Source organism: Solanum verrucosum, unplaced genomic scaffold (assembly GCF_900185275.1).
Source record: "Solanum verrucosum unplaced genomic scaffold, falcon-dt-bn FXZP01000280.1, whole genome shotgun sequence".
Taxonomy (NCBI): domain Eukaryota; kingdom Viridiplantae; phylum Streptophyta; class Magnoliopsida; order Solanales; family Solanaceae; genus Solanum; species Solanum verrucosum.
This window is the reverse complement of record NW_026019982.1, coordinates 1,232,487-1,253,536: the sequence shown is the minus strand read 5'-3', so window position 1 is coordinate 1,253,536 and position 21,050 is coordinate 1,232,487. Positions and strand designations below refer to the sequence as shown.

Sequence of the window (21,050 nt, the reverse complement as noted above, 5' to 3'; positions counted from 1 at the left end):
GGTTTAATAGAATTTTAAGTTTGAAATGGAAAAAGAAGGGTTAGCCTGCCCCAGCCCCCAACCCTTCTAGGGATGGGTTGGGTTGAGTATTTTCAGGCCCTTTCAAGTGAAGGGCCGGCCTGCCCCAACCCTTCAAATTCCTTGACCCGTGAGGCTTGGGCCAAGTGGGTTGGGCCGACCCTTTTTGACAACTTTAAATTTTTGCTCCTATATTCCTTCTCTAACTTTTTTTTAGGTTTTATTTGATTCAAAATTATTTTTATATTAATTTTATATTTTATATGAGATAAGTGATACTGTAAGATTTTGAAATAAAAATGAAACAATTTTAGGTAATATCTCACACAAAATTCAAGATATATAAACTTAATTTCAAAATTTATACTGGAATAATCTGCCTAGTTTCTCGTACCAAAATACTCATCAAAGATTTTTTTAACACCTTACTCTAATGAATTGTCATTCTATTTATTAATTTAAATAAATTTTCACCATTAATTATATATATAATTATAGCGTTCAAGTAACGTGTGGTTAGCTTTTTAACCTCTTATACCAACAACATCTTTGGTCTTATTTATGAGTTCGAATCAATATATACTTAGAAGAAAATTTGAAATGTTGATATTATTGAGATGATAAATTACAAAATCTAATACTTCAACGGCCGATATTTTTCAAATTTAGAATTTCTACTTCTAATTAATTTTGTACGCTTAATTCTTCTTTCATGGCCTTATATCATTCCGACTAAGAAATAAAAAGAATCGCAGCTAAATTAATAATTAATATAAATGATATATGTATTTGCTTCTTAAGATCATGTTTAGAAATTCTGTTAAACAAAATGTATTTCGTTATTTTTTATATTCTCTTTTAAAAGAAGTAGTTGACATTTGTTTGTTTCATGGTTTATTTCTGTTTTCTTGATATTTTGTACTCAATGGTGTTTTTGTAAGTGGATTAATCATTATTTACTGTTTTATGGTTAATTTTTTTTTGACATTTACGGACTTAAAAAGAAGTAAAATAAGCAATCAAATAAAATTAGTCAATAACTCCTCCTCCTCAAGTTATCTATTTGATAATCTTCTTTTATTTTTTAACTAGTGTACGTGCGATGCACGTGTGTGTCACGTCAATATAAAATATTGTTGATAATAATAAAATAGATTCTAATCTAACTACATACTCTCGTATCTAAGATCATGTCCTATCTAATTACCTCTCTCAAGTACTTCTTCTATCTACAATATTTTTTTTTCTCATATCTACTGCATCCAACCTCTCGCATCTCTTTATTGCCATACATATATTTGTCATGCTTTATTTGAAGATTTTCTATGTTATTTTTTATTGATATGATCATGTAAAAAATGTCATTTATTATAATTAATATAACACTTGTTTAGACTAACGAATCAAATCTTAGATTTATTATCATATGACAAACTGCAACAAAACTACCGGATGTGTATGTCACTCAATTGCGATAAAATCATATGTAAACAAAGACTACCAAATAAACAAATTTAAATAAATAATTATACCTATTAATAGTTTAGATTTTAGAAAAAAAATGAATGAAATTCACAAATTATAGAGGTCTTTGTGTGTTTTGTTAAACATTCAATGTTTGACGAGGATTGAAATTTAGTCAATTTCATTTATGAGTTATTAACTTAGTTTATCCTAATTGATGAAATAAATGAATGTACAATGACCAAAAAAAATGAAGTAAAATTGTCAACAAAATTTTATAATACTTTAAAACACCCCCTAATAAAAAATGAGTTGTCTCCCCCCACTCCACCCCAACCCAACCCAACCCTACCACATAAATTTTTTCCTATATATATTCTTCCTCTCCCAAGAATGAAGAACAAAAAAAAACAAAATGGAGGGACAAGGCGGACAACAACAAGGTTCTACTATCAATTCAATTCCCCAAAAGAGTTCTTCTGAAGTAGCATATGGCATGGATAACACAACAAACGTGCAGTCACAACCTCCATCTTCAGCTTCATCTAGCAGACTTCCTCCAAGGCAACAATTGAGGTTTCGTGATGTGAAGACACTAGCCAGACTCATGGGTCGAGTTACTGAAGAAGAGAAAAGAGTCATTTTGCTCCTTTATAATAATAATAAGAATAATTAATGTAAAAGGTTTATTATTTAATTTCAGCATGCACTTGTTGCTCGATCTTTTAATTCCTTCATCGCTTAGATGATTTATGTTTTGTTTTTCCGTTTCTGTTAGATCTTTATATTAATATGTTTTACAATTGAGTTCATGATTTACGGAGATACAAAACAAGATAAAGAGACAAGGGGGCAGAGAGGTCGCCTAATTTATTTATTTTGCTTAAAGCCGTCAAAATGGGTTTATCCTATGGGGCCGGCCTAACCCTACCTGTTATTGGGTAGGGTTGGGATAGTATTTTTCAAGCCCATTTAAAACTAAGGCTTATAAGCCTTTCGCCCTTGAGGCTTGATCAGGGCAGGGGCGGGGTAAGCCCATGAACCAGAACTATTTATTAAAGGGTAACTTACAATAATATCACTAGTATATGAACTAATTACCTAAATGCACGCTATGTTATAATTTACAAATCTTACCAGATTTTGGTATGTCCAGATACATGTATCTTGAGATACATGTACTCAAAATTAGGTTAATTTGTTCTAGGTCCACTCTATTCATTTGAATTTGTACGTATCTAGGATACTTAGACAAATCCTGGGCCATTGCCTTCCTCTCAACTCATTCGTCACTCTTATATCATATTCGTAGCTATATATCATATTTGTTGTAGTGTGTTATTGAAACAACACCATAGTTTGTCATATTTGATTTTAAAATCCTCTCATTTCCTTGATTTAATAGAATTCTAAGTTTGAAACGAAAAAAAGAAGGGTCAGCCCGCCCCAGCCCCCAACCCTTCTAGGGATGGGTTGGGTTGAGCATTTTCAGACCCTTTTTAAAAAAGGGTTAGCCTGCCCTAGCCCTTCAAATTTCTTGACCCATGAGGCTTGGGCCGGTGGGCTGGGCCGGCCCTTCTTGACAACTCTAATTTTTTGCTCATATATTCCTTCTCTAACTTTTTTTAGGTTTTATTTGATTCAAAATTATATTTATACTTATTTTATATTTTATATGAAATAAGTAATACTATAAGATTTTGAAATAAAAATGATACAATTTTAGGTAATATCTCACACAAAATTCAAGATATATAAACTTAATTTCAAATTAATACTGGAATAATCTGCCTAATTTCTCGTACCAAAATACTCATTAAAGGTTTCTTTTTACACCTTACTCTAATGAATTGTCATTCTATTTATTAATTTAAATAAATTTTCACCTATAATTATATATATATATATATAATTATAGCGTTCAAGTAACGTGTGATTAGCTTTTTAACCTCTGCAACATCTTTGGTCCTATTTATGAGTTCGAATAAATATATACTTAGAAGAAAATTTGAATTGTCGATATTATTGAGATGATAAATTACAAAATCTAATACTTCAACGACATATATTTTTCAAATTTAGAATTTCTAAGGCTTCCAATTAATTTTGTACGCTTAATTCTTCTTTCATGGCCTTATATCATTCCGACTAAGAAATAAAAAAGAATCGCAGCTAAATTACTAATTAATATAAATGATATATGTATTTGCTTCTTAAGATCATATTTAGAAATGCTGTTAAACAAAATGTATTTCGTTATTTTTTATATTCTCTTTTAAAAGAAGTAGTTGACGTTTGTTTCATGATTTTTTTTTATTTTCTTGATATTTTGTACTCAATGGTGTTTTTGTCAGTGATTAATCATTATTTACTGTTTTATGGTTAATTTATTTTTTTGACATTTACGGACTTAAAAAGAAGTAAAATAAGCAATCAAATAAAATTTGTCAATAACTCCTCCTCTTCAAGTCATCTATTTGATAAGATTCTTTCGTTTTTTAACTAGTTTACGTGCGATGCACGTGTGTATCACGTCAATATAAAACATTGCTAATAATAATAAAATAGATTCTAATTTAGCTACATACTCTCATATCTAAGATCATGTCCTATCTAATTACCTCTCTCAAGTACTTCTTATGTCTGCATTTATTTTTTTTATCATATCTACTACATCCAACCTCTCACGTCTCTTTATTGTTATACATATATTTGTCATGCTTTATTTGAAGATTTTCTATGTTATTTTTTATGATCATGTAAAAAATGTCATATATTATAATTAATATAACATTTGTTTAGACTATCGAATCAAAACTCAGATTTAATTATCATATGATAAACTGCAACAGGGTTATAAACTATCGGATGTGTATCTCACTCAATTGCGATAAAATCATGTATAAATAAAGACTACCAAATAAGCAAATTTAAATAAATAATTATATCTATTAATAGTTTTGAGTTTAGAAAAAAATTGAATAAAAATCATAAATTATAGAGGTCATTGTGTATTTTGTTAAACATACAATGTTTTGATGAGGATTGAAATTTAGTCAATTTCATTTATGATTTATTAATTTAATTTATCCTAATTGATAAAATAAATAAATGCACAATGACAAAAATAAATGAAGTAAATTGTCAACAAAAATTTATAATAGTTTAAGACATTCCCTTATAAAAATTGAGTTGTCTCCAAATAACCCCACCCCAGCCCCAACCCCACCTCGTAAAAATTTTCCTATATATATTCCTCCTCTCCCTAGAATGAAGAACAAAAAATAACAAAATGGAGGGACAAGGCGGACAACATCAGAGTTTTACTATCGATTCAATTCTCTAAAATAATTTTTTTAAAACGGTATCTGGAATCGATAACTCAATAAACGTGCAGTCGCAGCCTCCATCTTCAGCTTCATCTAGCAGACTCCCTTCAAGGCAACAATTGAGGTTTCGTGATGTGAAGACATTAGCCAGACTCATGGATCCTCTTACTGAAGAGGAAAAAAAAGTCATTTTTCTCCATTTTAATAATAATTAATGTAAAAAGTTTATTATTTAATTTCAGCATTCACTTGTTGCTTGATTTTCAATTCCTTCATCACTTAGATGATTTATGTTTTGCTTTTCCATTTATGTTTGATCTTTAAATTGATATGATTTACAATTGAATTCATGAGTTACGGCGATACAAAAGAACATAAAGAGACAAGGAGGCAGAGAGGTCGCCTTAATTTATTTATTTTGCTTCTATACCCCTTCTCTAACTTTTTAAAGATTTTATTTGATTCAAAATTATATTTGTATTAATTTTATATTTTATATGAGATAAGTAATACTATAAGATTTAGAAATAAAATTATACTAATTTTAGGTAATACCTCACACAAAATTTAAGATATATAAAATTAATTTCAAAATTAATAGAAATATTATTTTACTACAGAAAAAAATAAGCAAGAGAGCACAACTATAATGATCCAAAAAAGATTTATAAGTAGCACCAATGATTAAAACTATCAACATTGAAAACTCTAATGATAAGTCTGAAAATATATATGTATGTATGGCTAGAGCATATGATTGTTTGGTTATATTTGTATATTTATAATTTTTTGAGATTGTTATCGATTATTAGTACTAATAAAAATTATATATGTATTTGCTTCTTAAGATCATATTTAGAAGTGTTAAACAAAATGTATCTCCTTATTTTTCATATCCTCTTTTAAAAGAAGTAGTACACATTTGTTTGTTTCATGATTTTTTATTTTATTTTTGACATTTTGTGATCAATGGTGTTTTGGTAAGTGTATTAATCATTATTTACTTTATGGTTAATTGTTTTTGACATTTCCGGACTTAAAAAGAAGTAAAATAAGCAATCAAATAAAATTAATCAATAACTCCTCCTCCTCAAATTATCTATTTGATAATCTTCTTTTATTTTTCAACTAGTTTAGAGTACGAGCGATGCACGTGTGTGTCACGTCAATATAAAACATTGCCAACAATAATAAAATAGATTCTAATCTAAATACACGCTCTCATATCTAAGATCATGTTCTGGGTAACCGAAAGTTGTGTCATGTCCTATCTAATTACCTCTCTCAAATACTTCTTCTGTCTACATCTATTTTTTCTCATATCTACTACATCCAACCTCTCACGTCTCCTTATTGTCATACATATATTTGTCATGCTTTATTTGAAGATTTTCTATGTTATTTTTTATTGATATGATCATGTAAAAATGTCATATATTATAATTAATATAACATTTGTTTAGACTATCGAATCAAAGATTTAATTATCATATGACAAACTACAAAAAACATTCTCAATCTTGTAATATTATTATCTCAAGAAAATTTTATTATAAATTTGACCCAAATTATCTATAATGTGATTGAATTTTAAAAAGTAAAATAAAATTCAAAAAATCACATGAACAAAAAAAAAAGTGACGAGGATGTGTATCTCACTCAATTGTGATAAAATCATGTATAAATAAAGACTATTAAATAATTAAATTTAAATAAATAATTATATCTATTAATAGTTTAGAGTTTAGAAAAAATTGAATAAAATTCACAAATTAAGGAGGTCTTTATGTATTATGTCAAACATACAATGTTCCGATGAGGATTGAAATTTAGTCAATTTTATTTTTGGTTTATTAACTTAATTTATCCTAATTGATAAAATAAATAAATGCACAATGACAAAAATAATAAGTAAAATTATCAACAAAATTTTATAATACTTTAAAACATTTCCTAATAAAAATTGAGTTGTCTCCAAATGACCCAAGCCCAGCCCCAACCTCACCTCATAAATTTTTTCCAAAAAAATTCTGTCTCTCCCTAGAATGAAGAACAAAAAATAACAAAATGGAGGGACAAGGCGGATAATAACAGATTCAACAATCGATTCAATTTCTCAAAAGAGTTTTTCTGAAGCAATATCTGGCATCGATAGCTCAACAAACGTGCAATCGCAGCCTTCATCTTCAGCTTCATCTAGCAAACTCCCTCCAAGGCAACAATTGAGGTTTCGTGATGTGAAGACACTAGTCAGACTTATGGGTCGTCTTACTGAAGAGGAGAAAAGAGTCATTTTGCTCCTTTTTAATAGTAATTAATGTTAAAGGTTTATTATTTAATTTCAGCATGCACTTGTTGTTGGATCTTTTAATTCCTTCACTACTTAGATGATTTATGTTTTAATTTTCTATTTCTGTTTTATCTTTATATTGATATGTTTTACAATTGAATTCATGAGTTACGTTACAACGCTACAAAAGAAGATAAAGAGACAAGGGGGCGGAGAGGTCACCCTAATTTATTTATTTTGCTATTATACCCCTTCTCTAACTTTTTTTAGGTTTTATTTGATTCAAAATCAAGATTTTCTATATTTATATTAATTTAATATTTTATATGAGATAAATGATAATGTAATATTTTGAAATAAAAATATACTGATGTTAGGTAATACCTCACACAAAATTCAAGATATATAAATTTAATTTTAAAATTGATATTGAAATAATTCGCCTAATTTCTTATACCAAAATATTCATTAAAGATTTTATTTTACACCTTACTCTAATGATTGTCATTCTATTTATTAATTTAAATAATTTTTCACCATTAATTATATATATAACTATAGCGTTCAAGTAACGTGTAGTTAGCTTTTTGACCTCTTGTACCAGCAACATGTTTGGTCCTATTTAAGAGTCCAAATCTATATATACTTAGAAGAAAATTTGAAATGTCAATATTATTGAGATGATAAATTACAAAATCTAATCTTCAAAGGTAGATATTTTTCTAAATTTAGAATTTATGCGACTTCTAATTAATTTTTAATTCTTCTTTAATGGCTTTATATCATTCCGATTAAGAAATAAAAAAGGAGTCGTAGCTAAATTAATATTTAATAGAAATATTATTTTACTAAAAAAAAAAAAAAAGATGCAAGAGAGCACAATTATAATGATCCAAAAAAAGATTTAAAAGTAGCACCAATAATTAAAACTACCTACATTGAAAACTCAAATGATAAGTCTAAAATTATGTATGTATGGCTAGAGCATATGATAGTATTGTTTCTTGGTTATATTTGTATAGTTATAAATGATATATGTCTTTGCTTCTTAAGATCATATTCTCTTTTAAATGAAGTGTGTTTCATGATTTTATTTTTTGACATTTTGTACTCAATGGTGTTTTGGTAAGTATATTAATCATTATATACTGTTTTATGGCTAATTTTTTTACATTTACGAACTTAAAAAGAAGTAAAATAAGCAATCAAATAAAATTAATCAATAACTCCTCCTCCTCAAGTTATCCATTTGATAATCTTCTTTTATTTTAAAACTAGTTTAGAGTACGTGCGATGCACGTGTGTGTCATGTCAATATAAAATATCGCCAACAATAATAAAATAGATTCTAATCTAACTACACACTCTCATATCTAAGATCATGTTTTGGGTAACCTGAAGTTGCGTCATGTCCTATAAAATTACCTCTCTCAAATACTTCTTCTGTCTACATCTATTTTTTCTCATATCTCGATCTGCTACATCCAACCTCTCACGTCTCTTTATTGCCATACATATATTTTTCATGCTTTATTTGAAGATTTTTTATGTTATCTTTATTGATATGATCATGTAAAAAAAATGTCATTTATTAAAGTTAAAATATAACATTTGTTTAGACTATCTAATCAAATCTCAGATTTAATTATCATATGACAAACTGCAACAGGGTTATAAACTACCGGATGTGTATCTCACTCAATTGCCATAAAATCATGTATAAATAAAGACTATCAAATAAGCAAATTTAAATAAATAATTATAGCTATTAATAGTTTAGAGTTTAGAAATTTTTTTGAATAAAATTCACAAATTATAAAAGTCTTTGTGTATTTTGTTAAACATGCAATGTTCTGATGAGGATTGAAATTTAGTCAATTTCATTTTTGATTTATTAACTTAATTTATCCTAATTGATGAAATAAATAAATGCACAATGACAAAAATAAATGAAGTAAAATTATCAACAAAATTTTATAATACTTTAAGACATCCCCTAATAAAAATTGAGTTGTCTCCAAATAACCCCACCCAGCCCCAACCCCACCTCATAAAATTTTTCCTATATATATTCTTCCTCTCCCTAGGATGAAGAAAAAAAAAACAAAATGGAGGGACAAGGCGGACAACAACAGGGTTTTACTATCGATTCAATTTCTTAAAATATTTTTTCTGAAGCGGTATTTGGCATCGATAACTCAACAAACGTGCAATTCCCCAAAATAATTTGTCTGAAGCGATATCTGGCATCGATAACTCAACAAACGTGCAGTTGCAGCCTTCATTTTCAGCTTCATCTAGCAGACTCCCTCCAAGGCAACAATTGAGGTTTTGTGGTGTGAAGACACTAGCCAGACTCATGGGTCGTCTTACTGAATAGGAAAAAAGAGTCATTTTGCTCCTTTTTAATAATAATTAATGTAAAAGGCTTATTATTTAATTTCAGCATACACTTGTTGCTTGATTTTTAATTCCTTCATCACTTAGATGATTTATGTTTTCTTTTTTCATTTCCGTTTCATCTTTATATTGATATGTTTTACAATTGAATTCATGAGTTACGACGATACAAAAGAAGATAAAGAGATAAGGGGGCGGAGAGATCACCCTAATTTATTTATTTTCCTCCTATACCCCTTCTCTAACTTTTATTAGATTTTATTTGATTCAAAATTATATTTATATTAATTTTATATTTTATATGAGATAAGTGATACTATAAGATTTTGAAATAAAATTATACTAATTTTAGGTAATACTTCACACAAAATTCAAGATGTATAAATTTAATTTCAAAATTAATACCGGAATAATTCGCCTAATTTTTTGTACCAAAATATTCATTAAAGATTTTATTTTTACACCTTACTCTAATGAATTGTCATTCTATTTATTAATTTAAATAATTTTTCACCATTAATTATATATATAATTATAGCGTTCGAGTAACGTGCGTAGTTAGCTTTTAACATCTTATACCAACAACATGTTTGGTCCTATTTATGAGTTCAAATCAATAAGAAAAATTGAAATGTCAATATTATCGAGATGATAAATTACAAAATCTAATACTTCAAAAGCAAATCTTTTTCAAATTTTGGGATTTATGTGAATTCTAATTAATTCTATCCGCTTAATTCTTATTTCATGGCCTTATATCTTTCCGACTAAGTAATAAAAAAGAATCGTAACTAGTTTAATCATTAATAGAACTATTATTGTACTATAGAAAAAGAAAAAAAAAACAAGAGAGCACAATTATGATGATCCAAAAAGAACCTATAAGGCCTTATGTTTGAATCTGAAAATATATGTATGTATGGCTAGAGCATATTATAGTATTGTTTCTTGGTTATATTTGTATAGTTATAATTTTTTATGATTGTTATTGATTATTAGTACTAATAAAAATAATATATGTCTTTGATTCTTAAGATCATATCCAGAAGTGTTGTTAAACAAAATGCATCTCCTTATTTTTTTATATTCTCTTTTATAAGAAGTAGCAAACATCTGTTTATTTCATGATTTATTTTTATTTTCTTGATATTTTGTATTCAATGGTGTTTTGATAATTGTATTAATCATAATTTATTGTTTTATGGTTCATTTTTTGACATTTACGGACAACAATCAAATAAATTTAATCAATAACTCCTCCTCCACAAGTAGTTATCTATTTGATGATCTTCTTTTATTCTTTAACTAGTTTAGAGTACATGTGATGCACGTGTGTGTCATGTTAATAAAATATATTGCAACAATAATAAAATAAATTATAATAAATGAAATAATATATTTTTTATAATGCATTAAACATCCTAATAAAAATTGAGTTGTCTCTGAATGACCTCACCCTACCTCATAAGTTTTCTCCCTTTATATATTTATATTCTTCCTCTTCCTGGAATAATGCACAGAGAACAACAAAATGGAGGCACAAGGCGAACAACAACATGGTTCTACTGTCGATTCAATTTTTTAAAAGAGTTTTTTTTGTAGAATTATCTGACATTGATAACTCAGCAAATGTGCAATCGTAGCCTCCACCTTCAATTTTATTTTTTTTAAGACAAGGGAAATCCGCAGTCGCTATCCTTTGAGTGCGCATAGGGTAAAACCCCCGCTCCTATGCAAGTCCGGTGCGACGAGCTCGACCCAGATGGCAACCCCCTTGCTTTCGCTGGCAAGGGGTTTCGAACTTGAGACCTCCAACATGAAAGTCCCAAGCCAAACCACTGGGCAACCCCGAAGGGTGCCTCCACCTTCAACTTCGTTTAGCAAGCTCCCTACCAATCAATAATTGAGATTTTGTGATGTTAAGACATCAATCAGACTCATGGGTCGTCTTACCAAAGAGGGAAAAATAGTCATTTTGTATTTTTTTTTAATAATTAATGTAAAAGGTTCATTAATTAATTTCAACATGCATTTGTTGCTTGATCTTTTTAATTCCTTAATCAGTTTGATGATTTATGTTTTTTTTCCCTTTTTGGTTTGATCTTTATATTGCTATGTTTTACAATCGAATTCATGAGTTGCGGCGATAAGAAAAGAGGTCTTTGAGGGGGGGTGGGGGGAGGTGTTACTGTAATTATTATTTTTTGCTCCTATGCCCCTTTTCTAACTTTTTGACATTTTCGGACTGAAAAGAGAAGTAAAACAAACAATCAAATAAAATTAATAATCCTTCTTCCTCAAGTTATCTAATTGATAATCTTCTTTTATTTTTTTAAATTAGGTTAGAACATGTGCGATGCACGTGTGTGTCACACCAATATAAAATATTGCAAATAATAACAAAATATATTATAATAAATGTAGTAATATATTTATTTAAATGAAATTACAAGATATGCAATAATAATTTTATTTAAATGAAAAATATGTGTTTTTCTAATTTTTGTATACGTTTGTTTTTACACGTGTATGCCGTGTCAACTAATTAACACTTATACTGGTTATACATACAAAAAGAATAGATTATCTTAAAATAACAATTGACGATAAAAAAATGAGAAAATTCATGTACATGGTTAAATCCACCAAAAAGTGAGTCAAAACTGAGCTATGAGTTATCTACTAACCTTCTAATTTAATTTGTAATCTACGCACCCTCCTATCTATGATCATATTTTTAGTAATCTAAAGTTGCGTCACGATCAATTTAATTACCTCTCTCGAATACTTCATTTGTCTACATCTATTTTTTTTCTCATATCCATTACATCCGACCTCTCACATCTCCTTATTGTTCTATAATTTGTAGGAATAATTTCTTAAAATATATTAAAAAATTAAATAAATTAAAAGAAAAGTCATTATATATATGTGAAGCTTGTCAAGATCATAATTTTTTCAATCAAAATATCATAACTAAATTTTTAATAATAATAATAATAATTATTATTATATAATATAAAAATTAATTAAAAAGTAAAATAGTAATAATTAGAAAACATAACCTACCACATAATAATGGTGGTCGGTCATATTTATTTTTTTAAAGGTCGGTCAATAGGTTTATCCTAATCTTAACCTAAGTCTTTCTTTGTTTTTTAATTTCATATTACTTGGTCATTAATGATTTGACACGCTTGTGAGAAATCTTTAATAATTAAAAATGTATTTTATTAATAATACTTAAATTTAATTATTATTATTTTATATAATTATTTGTTTGATATGAATACGTGATAGATAAAATTATCTCATCAAATATATAAATAACTTATTCCACCAATATGTGTTATGGTGCACTGGTGGAAGTGTTTCACCCTTAACCAGAGTTCTCGGGTTCAAGCCCGAGAGAAAACTCTGATCCGGTAATTTTACATTATCAAGGATATGATTCTAGTTAGGAATAAATAAAGTTAATACAATATTATTTTTAATATAAAAAAAAGTATTAATTACCTTAATTAATCATATATAAAGTTATAGTCAAATTAGAATTCTGTTTACAAATCTACAATACGACGAATCTTCGTGTTTAGCAGTGAAGCTAAAGCAAAGTACACTATTCTCGATAAATCTCTTATCTTCTCTACCAAGAAAACTTTATCAATACGTTATACCTGTTCAAAATCCTGATTTTCTATAATTATTTATCTTGGTTTTGATAATCGAAGCGAAACCCTAGATTTTGGATCATTGAAAAATGGCATCTGGATCATCTGGTAGGTCAAACAATGCGGGTTCTAAGGGTTTTGATTTTGCATCTGATGATATACTTTGTTCTTATGAAGATTATGCTAATCAAGATCCATCTAATGGAACACACTCTGATCCTGTAACCGCTGCCAATTCTGCTAAGGTAATCACTATTATTTGTGATAAGCTAGTTGACCTTTAGGGTTTTGAGATTTTCGAGGAGATTTGGGAAATTTGTTGTTTGATTGTGGTAATAGTTGCTGAATTTGGAATCTGGTAAAAAAAATTTGTGTTTTTTTATAACCCCACAAAAAAATGGTAATCTTTTGGCGCTTGACAAATCGTATTTTTGGGGAGTACAGCTGAGGTATGTAAACATTGTAGCTCGTTCTTTTGCTGTTAGGATTGCTTGAGAAATCGTATTTTGGGGGAGTACAGCAGAGGGGAGAGATGGGGAGAAACAAATTTACAGGAAATAGGAAAAACAATGAAACGCCTGCTGATTTAAAGAGAAGGGAATGGAAGAGTGTTTTTGTATAATTGTTTATATGATTATTTATTTGATATGAGAGAACATTGGTGGTTCTTTCCCTAAATTCAGTGGTTTATGGACAGATGTTTTTGGCATCATTGTTGATGGTGCTTGCCACGCTATGGCTTATGTGCATTTGTTGAAGAAAGAGTTTGATTTCCATTTCTGATATGAACTCTGTTCAACTGCTTTGACTTTCATGCTTGCATTTTCATCTTGTTCTTTTATAGTAATTGTCATCTTTGAGATATTGGACTTCAACGGGAGCTAAGGTCTGATGGTGAATTTTTTCTCCCTGGATTGGAGTCTAGGTTTTATCTGGCACAGTGAAAATAACCATGAAATAGTTGCACTTATGGGCCATATTTGGATCATTTTGCATTGCCATAGTGATTAAGTTCTACTCCACCAACCACCATAATGGTTATGTAGTCTTTGTAATATAGTTACTAAGATCCATGCTATTATATGCATCTTACTTAACCAATTCGTTTTCTTCATTTAGTTGGTAAGGTGTAAAAGTTTACACTCAATGTATTCTCAAAAAAGTTCACACTCAATGTAACTCACTTATAAATATATAGAAGCAGTCGCTTTCTTAGAATTAACTCAATTTTGCTCTTGTTTTGAGTAGGAGTTCCACAAAAGCAGAATGACAAGGTCATCAATGTTTCCTGCTCCAGCATATAGTCCTCCAGAAGAATCTTCCTTCAACCAAGACATGATATGTACTATTGAGAAGACCATGAAAAAATATACGGACAATCTCATGCGCTTCCTAGAGGGAATCAGTTCACGCTTGTCGCAGTTGGAATTATACTGTTACAATCTTGATAAGTCTATTGGAGAAATGCGCTCTGATTTAGTTCGGGATCATGGTGAGGCAGATTCAAAACTGAAGGCTCTAGAGAAGCATGTCCAAGAGGTTAGTTACCTGTTTTCTTTGGGACTAAAGTTAAGACACTTAAAAATTACTGCTCCCATGTGTCTTGAACTAGTTTCAAGACCTTTCACTCATAATAGGCAGCATGTAAGTTAGTGTAACTGAGAGACGCATTGGGAAATGTGCTTGGTTCTTTACTTGCAATTAGCTGTTTATGAATGAAGAATTATCTTGAACCAGTAGTTGCTGGAGAAGTTTGTGTGGTGCAGAGCTGTTTTTAGCTTTAACATGTGGCCACCTTAGAGAATTTTCTAAATTAGACATCTTCTCCATTAGTTAAAAATGGAGTGTTGACAAATTGACTTGTATGGTTTGCTTCCCTATTCCTCTGCAGGTGCCTTTCATTTTGTTTGTACTTGAAGCTTTAGATGCTCTTTCTGATATATACTAATAACTCTGACTTTTGCTTTTGTTGGTTCTAAGGCATATGAATGGTTTCGTTCTTAACCACTGGCAATTTTCAAGTTGCTCTTTGGTGTTCAGCGGTTTTTCCATCACATCATGTCAACTTAAATAGCTCTTGATTTCAACAAAGAAACTTAAATAGCTATTGACTAAACTGTTCTTCCTGCAGGTTCACAGATCTGTACAAATTCTAAGAGATAAACAAGAACTTGCCGAAACTCAAAAGGAGCTGGCCAAGCTTCAGCTTGCACAGAAAGGATCAACTTCATCCAGCAATTCTCAGCAGAATGAGGAGAGAAGTGCTCAACACCTGTCTGATGACAAAAAAAGTGACGACTCACCTGAATTGCATGGACAGCAACTGGCTCTTGCACTACCCCATCAAGTGGCACCCCAGGCTTCTCTTACTAACCGACCTGTGGAGCAGCCACAACAGCCACCTGTGCCTCCTCCACAATCAATTCCATCCCAAAGTATGCCACAGTCACAAGGCTACTATCTACCCCCTCCTCAGATGGCAAATCAACAAGCTCCAACTCAGTTGTCTCAAGGTCAATTTTTGTCGTCTGATCCGCAGTATCGAAATCCTCAAATGCAAGCAACACCACAGCCGGCACCACCTCAGGTGAACCAGACACTACAACTCCAATCAATGCCCCAATATCAGCAGCAGTGGGCACAGCAGGTACCCCAACAGGTTCAACAGTCGCAGATTCCAACTATGCAACAGCAAGCTAGACCTACATCACCTGCTGTTTATCCCTCTTATATGCATAGTCAACCAAATCCTACTCCGGAGACAATGCCCAATAGTATGCCAATGCAAGTGCCATTTTCTGGAGTATCTCAACCAGTTGCTAGCCGTCCCAAAGCAATGCCTTATGGCTATGATAGGTCTGGTAGGCCCCTTCAGCAACAGCCCGCAGCGCCGCATCTTAAGCCTTCATTTGGTGCACCAGGCGATGGGTATGCAGCTAGTGGAGCTCATCCAACACTCTCTCCAGGAAATGCATATGTGATGTATGATGGCGAAGGCACAAGGGCACATCCACCGCCCCAACCAAACTTCCAACAAAGTCGTTATCCTCCATCCAGCTTCCCTCCCCAAAATCAGCAGCCTACCCCCGGTCCAAATCTGATGGTTCGTCCAACTCAGCAGGTGCGCAACCATCCATACAATGAGTTGATTGAGAAACTAGTGAGCATGGGCTACCGGGGTGATCATGTTGTTAATGTGATCCAAAGGCTCGAGGAAAGTGGCCAGCCTGTTGATTTCAATGCCATCCTGGATAGTATGAATGGACATTCATCTGGTGGTTCTCAGAGAGGATGGTGAGGTTAAGTGATCGGGCCCCAATCTTTCTAGTAACCTTTCATGAGTGGTCTGAGAAACTAAAGAGTAGTAGTACATGTCACTCAAAACACTATCTATTACTGAATAAGGAGTCATGTTAGTAGCGTGGAATCTGGTGTATATGAGGAGATCTTTTGATGCGTTGTATATTTGTCAAGTCTTCTGAAGCTTTGTTATTTTACCTGCAAACTTCTGAAGCTCTCGTATTAGTTGTAACTTGTAAGGGATTTACACTTCTGTTTGAAATTGAAAGTTCCTATGGATATCCTCTTACCACTGTGTACTCTGTATATATCCGGTAAAAACATGTACTTTGTGTTGTTGTGTGTACTATGTATGTCTACTGATACATTGGACATACAAATAACATAACCCTAACTAGGGATACATTGGACATACAAATAACATAACCCTAACTAGGGTCCAAGAAAGGAACTACAATTCCGAACTCATAAGCTTCAAATTTACCAACGTCTTATCAATGTATGTCTACTGATACATTGGGCATACAAATAGCATAACCCTAACTAGGGTCCAAGAAAGGAACTACAATTTCGAACTCACAAGCTTCAAATTTACCAACGTCTTTTGCCTTGACATACAGTCAAAGCAGCGATGCTTGTGTCGTTGTGAAAGAAAGGGTTCCATTCTTTGCAGCTAAATTCATCTAGTAGGTTCAATTGTTATGTTTCTTTAAGAAATTTGTTATATGAAGTAATTTTAGTACAAATATGCTTCATAATAATCATTAGGTTTCCAAATTTGCATCCAGATAGAATTCTCTTTGGGGATTTGCCTTATATATTTTGTATTAGCCCAAATAATAGTTGCATAATATAAGGTTTAAATCCAAATTGTTAGCTATAACTCTTAGATGTAAGTTTAGTTCTCTTGGTTATTGGAAGATTAGAATAATTGCTGGGAGTGAAACACTGAACACATGAAATTAGTACGTCAAAGTTTGTTACACACCTAAATCCAATCCCAGAAAATTTGAATGGAAACAAACTTTGGATGAGTGAATTTAGGTATTGCAGTTTGACACTCTATTTCTCGATGGCTCTATCACTTTTGAGCATTTATGATTTATTAAATTATGCAAGAAATAAATATGATAACTAATATGAGACGGAGATAAATATAATTTTGGATGATAAAAAATAATCAATATTTTAAAATGGAGGAAGTTTATATCTGTCAACAAGTGGATGGTTTAAATGTATATTAGACGTAAAATTCAACCAAAAGATTTTTCTAATTCGTTGGAAGTGTCAATAACGTAAGACGGACCCATACGCGTTGGTTTGTTTTATTTGAAAGTTTTCAGATTAGTGTCAACATGGTAGCTTCAACAACTTATATCACCACAGTAGATAACGATGCTCCTTCAGTTTTAATTTTGAGTTTGGGTATATATATAATATATTTATTTGATAGAGAGCGTTTTCTTTGAATTAGTTTTATGTGACGTAAATGTAGATTAATCGTGCTCCAATATGGATCTCGCACACTGAATAAAAAAACAAATCAATGTGCACTTGTGATAGAAACTATTTTATTATCTCTATTATTAACTATCGAAACTTTCACCTCATTAGTGAGGGTTTGATTTTTAGAAGAACTTTCTGAATTAATTTAATGAAAAGAATTGACGCGGCATTTGACTTTTGTAATCTCATTTCTGACGTGGCAATAATCAACCAATTCATATAGATAAGAGCATTTTAACGTGCAAATTAAGTTTGATAGCGCAATTTCGATTGTGACTTCATTGATTAGAACATTTGGAAAATATAATGTTCTTTAATGAACCAGGACTTAGGTCTTGTTTTTAATTTATTTATTTTTCAAAAGAAAATAAAATGAATTGGTTGGAGTACTTCAAAATGTAATTTAATGTAATTTTGGTGGATGCAACTTATAATTAAATGGGAAATGCACCTCATTTAACTAGTTGGAAATGATCCCGGTGAACTTTTAATTATGGAAAAAAAAAGGTTAAGAAGTTAAAAGTTAAAACTTGTTAAACTTTGAAGTTTTGTCCGTAGGACAAGCAAAGTTAAAAATTCAAGATCATTTTTGTAAATCATCCCAGGACAAAGAAAGTATTACTCTCAAAAAATGTTGTTTATGATAGATATCAGTTAAAAAAATAATAAATGTGAAAAAATCAAGATAACAAATTATACAAGGCATGACAAAGAATACAAAAGGAAAAATAACTATGATAGAATAATATGATAAACGAATTACTAGGAGCAATATATAGTAATAGAAATCAAAGGAACAAAAACCTACAAGAATAATAACGCAACTATTAGTATGAAGGAATAAGCGAGACTTTATCTTTATGAATATTTCATGAATTTGAGGTGAAATTTTCGAGATTTTGATCTCTTTCAAAGCTACAAAGGTGGAAGAATGAGTACTTCAAGCCTCGTTTTTGAGTTTCATCAAGTCTACTCCGACAAGCCTTGAAGCAGAGGACATTTGTAGACATTGAAATTTTTTAGGACTTTACAAGATGTGTTCACTTTGAATTGGGACTCTACAAGGTGTGTTGAATTTCAATTAGGATTCTTGGAGGCTACTCAACCCTAAACCCTAGTTCATGCCTATATAAACGGTACTCTATTCCCGAGAAAAGGCATCTCGAAAATTCCACCACAAATTCATGAAATATTTATAAAGAAATCAAATTCAAATCATCTTAAGTCGAGAAATATGCTACTAACGGCCTCGAGTTATGAAGATCAAGTCCAAATCATCCTAGTTCGAAAAATACGCCACTAACGGCCCTCAAATTATAGAAATCAAGGCCAAGTCATCCAAGTTCGGGAAATATGCCACTAACGGCCCTTGAATTGTGAATAAATCTCATGAGATAAGAATCAAGGGAGGAGCATAATTGTACCTAGGGGTGTTCATGGTTTGGATAAAAACTGATCTAAACCGAAAAACCTAACCAAACCGATTAAATGAACAAATTTAATTTGGGTTTTGGTTTGGTTTGGTTTTAGATTGTTAAGAACCGATAGTCATTGGTTTGGTTATGGTTTTGTTCGGAAAAAATCGAAGAAATAACTGAACCGAACCAACAAGTTATAGACATAAATTTTATTATAATACATACATAATATATTATATTCATAAACAATTTTAAAGAGTTTATATATGTTTCATCAAAATTTATTTATAATTTACTTATGAAAGAAAAAATGTCGGTGAGAACATTTTTCTTATTGGTTTCATGTATATGAGTGTCTATGGAAATTCATTGTGGGACTGAAAATGTCATTATCTCTTCCTTCTATGCCAAAATAGAGAATTTTGAAGTTTTATTCAGTAAATTCAATGATCCAAAGTTCTGTAATGCCAGTCATTTTAACTATTTTTTCGTTTGAATGGATTGTTGTCACATTTTTCACGTTTTGAATGAATTGTTTCTTTTATTTTTATATATGGTTAATAACCGAATAACCAAACCAAACCAAACCAAAACCGAAAACAACCAAACCGATAAATGTATATTATATTTGGTTTGGTTTGGTTTTGATAATTTTAAAACCGATTAAATTGGTTTGGTTTTGGTTTTGACCAATAACCGACCCAAACCAACCATGAACACCCCTAATTGTACCCACAATAATTATCAATAAAATCATGTTTCTTTATATTTTATTTGTAATTGCAATTTATTTTCTGTCACTTTAAAATTTATTTGTTTGCAACAAATTTTAAATATATGGAAAATAAATTAACCATAAATATAATTTGAATAAACAAGAATACTTTATTGATAAATCAGTACGGGTATAATTCTATTCCTCCCTTGATTCTTCTCTCATAAGATTAAGATTTATCCATGATTTGAGGGTTGTTTATGATTTGACCTCTTTATGAATATTTCATGAATTTGTGGAATATTCGAGATGCCTTTTAAGGGAATTCAGTATCATTATATAGTCATGAACTAGAGTTTAGGGTTTAGGATTGAGTAGCCTCCAAGAATACTAATTCAAATTGAACACACCTTGTAGAGTCTCAACTTGTATTGAATGCATCTTATAGAGTCCCACAAAATTTCAATGTCTACCGTCATTACAAAATTAAATAAACATATGAACAAGTAAATAAAGCTCTAATGAATGACAAATCACTTGTAAAATTGATATTATGCTAAATCTAGTTTACTCCCTTCCCCACTTTTTAAATTTATTTAAAAGGATGAGATCTAAAGTAGGAATATATTTAATTCAATGTTTTGAGTAGTAGGGGTTGCACCAGGCATGTGCTGCCCATCAACAAGTAGTATTTATTTTATTTGAAAACAGATAACCTAAGTTTGTTTCCTTCATTTTTTTTCTTGTTCTGTGTACAATATTTATATCGTATCGAATATGATTAATTTAAATTTGAACAAAAGAAAATTATATTAGTTCAAAACATAGTTCACTAAATAAATTATATGGATTTGAATTAAAGATATATAATTAAAGATGAATAAATATATAGCTTAATATATTGCTAACTTTTTAAATTTATTATTAAATTTTATTTAG

General features: G+C 30.3%; 2 protein-coding genes across 2 annotated transcripts in view; one reads left to right on the top strand and one right to left on the bottom strand.

Moving 5' to 3' along the window:
* The window catches only part of LOC125817608 (E3 ubiquitin-protein ligase RMA1H1), a 98,980-nt gene that overhangs the window by 52,907 nt on the left and 25,023 nt on the right, over positions 1–21,050 (bottom strand). The gene's annotated exons all lie outside the window — the stretch shown is intronic.
* Positions 13,080–16,753, top strand: LOC125817606 (uncharacterized). Its single transcript, XM_049497155.1, has 3 exons — positions 13,080–13,417; positions 14,421–14,711; positions 15,304–16,753. The coding sequence occupies exons 1-3, from the start codon at positions 13,262–13,264 to the stop codon at positions 16,468–16,470; spliced, it is 1,614 nt and encodes a 537-aa protein (XP_049353112.1). The 5' UTR covers positions 13,080–13,261; the 3' UTR covers positions 16,471–16,753.

What these genes read in the sequence shown, in the direction of transcription:
- LOC125817606 (XM_049497155.1), top strand. Translation starts at nt 13,262, where the DNA reads ATGGCATCTGGATCATCTGGTAGGTCAAACAATGCGGGTTCTAAGGGT. An exon ending in CCGCTGCCAATTCTGCTAAG is followed by an intron (nt 13,418 to 14,420) that starts GTAATCACTATT and finishes TGTTTTGAGTAG; the next exon opens with GAGTTCCACAAAAGCAGAAT. An exon ending in TAGAGAAGCATGTCCAAGAG is followed by an intron (nt 14,712 to 15,303) that starts GTTAGTTACCTG and finishes TTCTTCCTGCAG; the next exon opens with GTTCACAGATCTGTACAAAT.